The sequence below is a fragment of the Cryptomeria japonica genome, chromosome 5, assembly GCF_030272615.1.
Source record: "Cryptomeria japonica chromosome 5, Sugi_1.0, whole genome shotgun sequence".
Lineage (NCBI taxonomy): Eukaryota > Viridiplantae > Streptophyta > Pinopsida > Cupressales > Cupressaceae > Cryptomeria > Cryptomeria japonica.
This window is the reverse complement of record NC_081409.1, coordinates 613,100,361-613,104,474: the sequence shown is the minus strand read 5'-3', so window position 1 is coordinate 613,104,474 and position 4,114 is coordinate 613,100,361. Positions and strand designations below refer to the sequence as shown.

Here is a 4,114-nt window from a genome sequence, read left to right as displayed (position 1 = left end):
AATAGCTACCCATGCTCCAATAACCAACCATTCATTAATACATGCATTTCAAAAGCCCACTAAAAAATTCCACTTCTACTAATAGTTGCCCACTTGTATACTTAGTAGTTAGAAAAAAAGTATTTAATTAGAAGAGTTGTGCAGCTTCATTAGCACCCATAACACACAATTACTAGGACATTTGTGTGTAGGTATTGGTGAAAACACTTATCAAAAAAAGATCTATTGGATCAATTGTGCAAAATTTGTGGTGGTCAAAAGAATAATTAAAGAAGCAATAGAAAATATATGTTGGACATCACCTCAAAATGATCACTTTTTGATCTTTATTTGAATAACGAATCCTCCTACATTCATTGTAACTACCAAGCAATTGAAACAATAACTATAAACTCTTAAGTCACATATGAAAAAACTGAAAAAAAATCTTAAAATCTAATGTACCATTTAAAAGCATTTTATTTATTTTTTAAATTACAATTTCCTAAAATTTATTTTTCCTGCCTGTATAGACACAATCTCTCAAAATGCAAGAAAAAATGTGTTTCTCCTAATCCCACGTAACCACGTAGCCTTTTGTGCTGAATCGTCATATTCGAGCTGGCAAGTGCGTTTGCACGATCTAATGGAGGAGAGGCAGGGGAATGTGAACACTGGCTCTGCAATTCAATGAAGAAGAGCGCCGTTGTGGATAAATCTTCCTGTTGACCATTCCAGAGATCTAGTCCAATTTTAGATGAATTGACCCGTGCTTTTATGGAATGTTCAATTCCGAGGAGAAGAAGACCATCCTCACCCTTTACAGAGCTCCTCCGCCCTCTCATACCAAATGCAATTACAAACTCAATCTGGAAAACCATGGCGAAATTTTCATTACTGGTATTGCTCTGCATCTTCTCAGCTTCCCATGCCCAATCGGACGCAGACGGAGATGGGTTCCTGAGCACCAATACGAGCTGGTCGATTTCTGACCCTGTGACACTGGTTGGATCCTTGACCCTCAACAACGAAAACAATGCAGATGCATATCTCCTGACCCACATCGTTTCTCAGAGGTTTCCAGGGCGAATAAATTCATGGGCGTTTTTAAGTTTTATGGAATTCAGGACTGATGAATACTATTTGTGCATAGTGCAATCGGGATCGATTGTTCAGGCCATGGGACAGATCGTCTGGACCGCCAATTATGACAATCCCGTAACGCAGAATGCTGCTCTTGAGCTTCAAATGGATGGGAATTTGGTCCTTTCTGATTCGACCAATGGTTCGAGAAGAAAAACTGTTTGGTCGACAGGAACTGGTGGGATGGGCGTGGAGGGGCTAAAAGTCCTTGGTGGGGGCGTTCTGCAGCTTCTTGGGAAGAAGAACAATACTGTTTGGCAGAGCATGGATTTCCCCACTGATACACTTCTGTTTGGGCAGGTTCTGCAGGTGGGAGATGTGCTTTACAGTAGATCATCTGATTATAATCTCTCTCGGGGATCATATGTTCTGGTTGTGAAGCCAGGTGGGCTGGGACTTTATGTCCGTGGTGTCAATCAGTCCTTGGAGCTTTACTGGATGTGGAAAGTGTTTAACAACAATGGGTCCACGTTGGATGATCCTGGGCACCGGTGCTCTAATCTTTCTTTCATGGTGTCTATCAACTGGCCCAATTCAGAGCACCTCCCCTGTTTGGTGTTTCAGAACAACTCCCCTGTTTGCAATGGCTCATTGTTTAGCCCACATTATTATCTTCCACAAGTGCATGCCCAATCCAGTATGTCGGTTTCAGATTTTGGATTTATAAGGTTGGATTATGATGGGAATCTGAGAGCTTATGCTTCTGGTCGTAAGGAGAGCCTGTATCAGGCCATGAGCAAGTGCCAATTGCCAGGGTCTTGTGGGAGTTATGGAGTCTGTAGTGAAGGAGAGGCCTGTGAATGTCCAAATAATGGGACCCATCAGATAAGGGACAAGAATGGGGATTGTGGGTTGTCTGGTATTCCTAGTTGTGGGAATCGAAATGAGTCATGGCAGATGTTTTCTCTTGCAGGGGTGGAGTATCACCGTAACCAGTATGCTATTCCAATGAAGATGCCAAGCAAGGAAAATTGTTCAGATTACTGCTCTAGAAACTGTTCCTGCAGGGCTTCCTTCTATATTTCACCCACAAATTCCTGCTTTGTTGTTTTGTCTCAGGTAGGAACTCTTTCACAGATCTCAAATGAGAATTCCTTCGCATTCATAAAACTGCAGAGCATGGATTTAGTTGTGGTTTCCAAGCATTCAGACAGGCTAAGCAGAAAAACAGTCATTTGGATTGCTGTTGTCGTTTCTGCAGCTGTATTCTGTGTTTTATGGTTTTGTCCCTGGAAATTGTTCAGAGATTCAAAACCAGAACAAATCAGCTCCACAACAGAGCACCCAAATCACAGAGTTATGACCAGTATTCCAAATTTAACAGCAAAGAAATTCTCTTTCAAGGAAATCCAGTCCATTACTAGGAATTTTCGCACAGTGCTCGGGTTTGGTGGATTTGGAACGGTGTATGATGGTGTTCTGGGGGACAGCACACAGGTAGCAGTGAAGAAACTGGAGATTGCAAGACAGGGGGAAAAGGAATTCTACTCTGAGGTTGCAATACTAGGGATAATCCATCACTGGAATCTGGTCCAGCTTCTGGGATTCTGCTCACAGGACAACCACAAGATTCTGGTCTATGAACATATGGCTAATGGGTCTCTGGACCAGTGGCTCTTTAACAACATCAAGATCAAATCTTTAACATGGCCCATTAGATTCAACATTGCATTGGGCACAGCCAGGGGATTAGCATATCTTCATGAGCAATGCAGGTATAAGATCATACATTTGGATGTGAAGCCTCAGAACATTCTTCTGGATGAGAATTTTGTGGCAAAAGTTTCTGATTTCGGGATGGCCACACTCATGGGCAGAAAAGACAGCCGTGTGGTGACAAGCATGAGAGGCACGCCAGGATACCTTGCCCCAGAATGGCTGTTGCAGTCCGCCATTACTGAGAAGAGTGATGTCTACAGCTTCGGGATGGTGGTTCTGGAAATCATAGGTGGGCGCAAGAACTACAGCATGAATGTCACCGAATCTGATAAGCACTACTTTCCTGCCTGGGCTATGTCAATGGCGTCTTGTGGGAGGGAGCTGGAAGTCATTGATTCAAGGCTGGAGGATGAGATGCACAGATTGCACGCTCTGAGGGTGCTCAAGATTGGATTTTTGTGCATTCAGGAAGATGCGCAAACCAGGCCTACAATGGGGTCGGTTGTGAAGATGTTGGAGGGAGAGGAGGAGGTTCCTGAGCCATGTCTTCGACACAGCTTTCAGTTCGCCATTGCCAGTAGAATCAGCCCATCTGGTAGCTTAACAGCCACAGCCTCTCTTGCTACCAATCATGTTTCTTCTCCATCGCTTCGCTTTGTGTTATCAAGATAGAGTTTTTAATGTCTTCATTTCGACAGGAATGGAATTCTAACAGCCCAGCAAAGTGGCAATGTTTGATTCCTTAGAAGTCGATAAACCCACCAGCTTTCCCTGCTTGGCCTGAACTGAAAACTGAACTGAAGTGGGTTCTTCTTTGATTGAAGACATCAATTTTTCACAATTCATAATAATGACTTATAGTCCTCACATTAATTTTGAGCGATGAATAAAATTGTAAAGTTTAGTTGATAATTAATTTTTTAACATAGATTGTGATCGATGATTACAATTTTTTTTAAAGATCAAAATTTAATATTGTATAAATTGTTTCATATGTACTTAGAATTTCTACCGTGCTCTTATAAATGTTCCTTGTTTTTCTTTTGTGGTTATGTTATCTACATTCCTAATTTTTGGTAACTATGTGCTTGTGTATCTAAAAACATGTGGTGCTAAGATGCACCTCGAGGAGATTGGTAGTATACAAAGGGAGATAATGGAAATCCTTTGGTAACTAGGCAGTACTTGTTACAAATGAACAAGATCGAATACATTTCAAGCAAAAATGTAAGATATTTTGAATGAAGAGTTGATAGTGTAGTGTTTATTTATGCAATGTTGATATAATACTTTTAACCTCTATGTGATTATATGATATATTGATGATGGATGA

General features: G+C 41.4%; 1 protein-coding gene across 1 annotated transcript; it reads left to right on the top strand.

Annotated features, from left to right (window-relative positions):
* The first annotated feature begins 517 nt into the window (after positions 1 to 517).
* On the top strand, positions 518 to 3,682 carry LOC131063750 (G-type lectin S-receptor-like serine/threonine-protein kinase SD2-5). Its single transcript, XM_057997654.1, has one exon. It carries the CDS (start codon positions 757 to 759, stop codon positions 3,451 to 3,453), a length of 2,697 nt encoding a protein of 898 aa, XP_057853637.1. The 5' UTR covers positions 518 to 756; the 3' UTR covers positions 3,454 to 3,682.
* Positions 3,683 to 4,114: the final 432 nt, after the last annotated feature.

Coding starts and splice junctions, on each gene's coding strand:
- LOC131063750 (XM_057997654.1), top strand. CDS start 757: ATGGAATGTTCAATTCCGAGGAGAAGAAGACCATCCTCACCCTTTACA.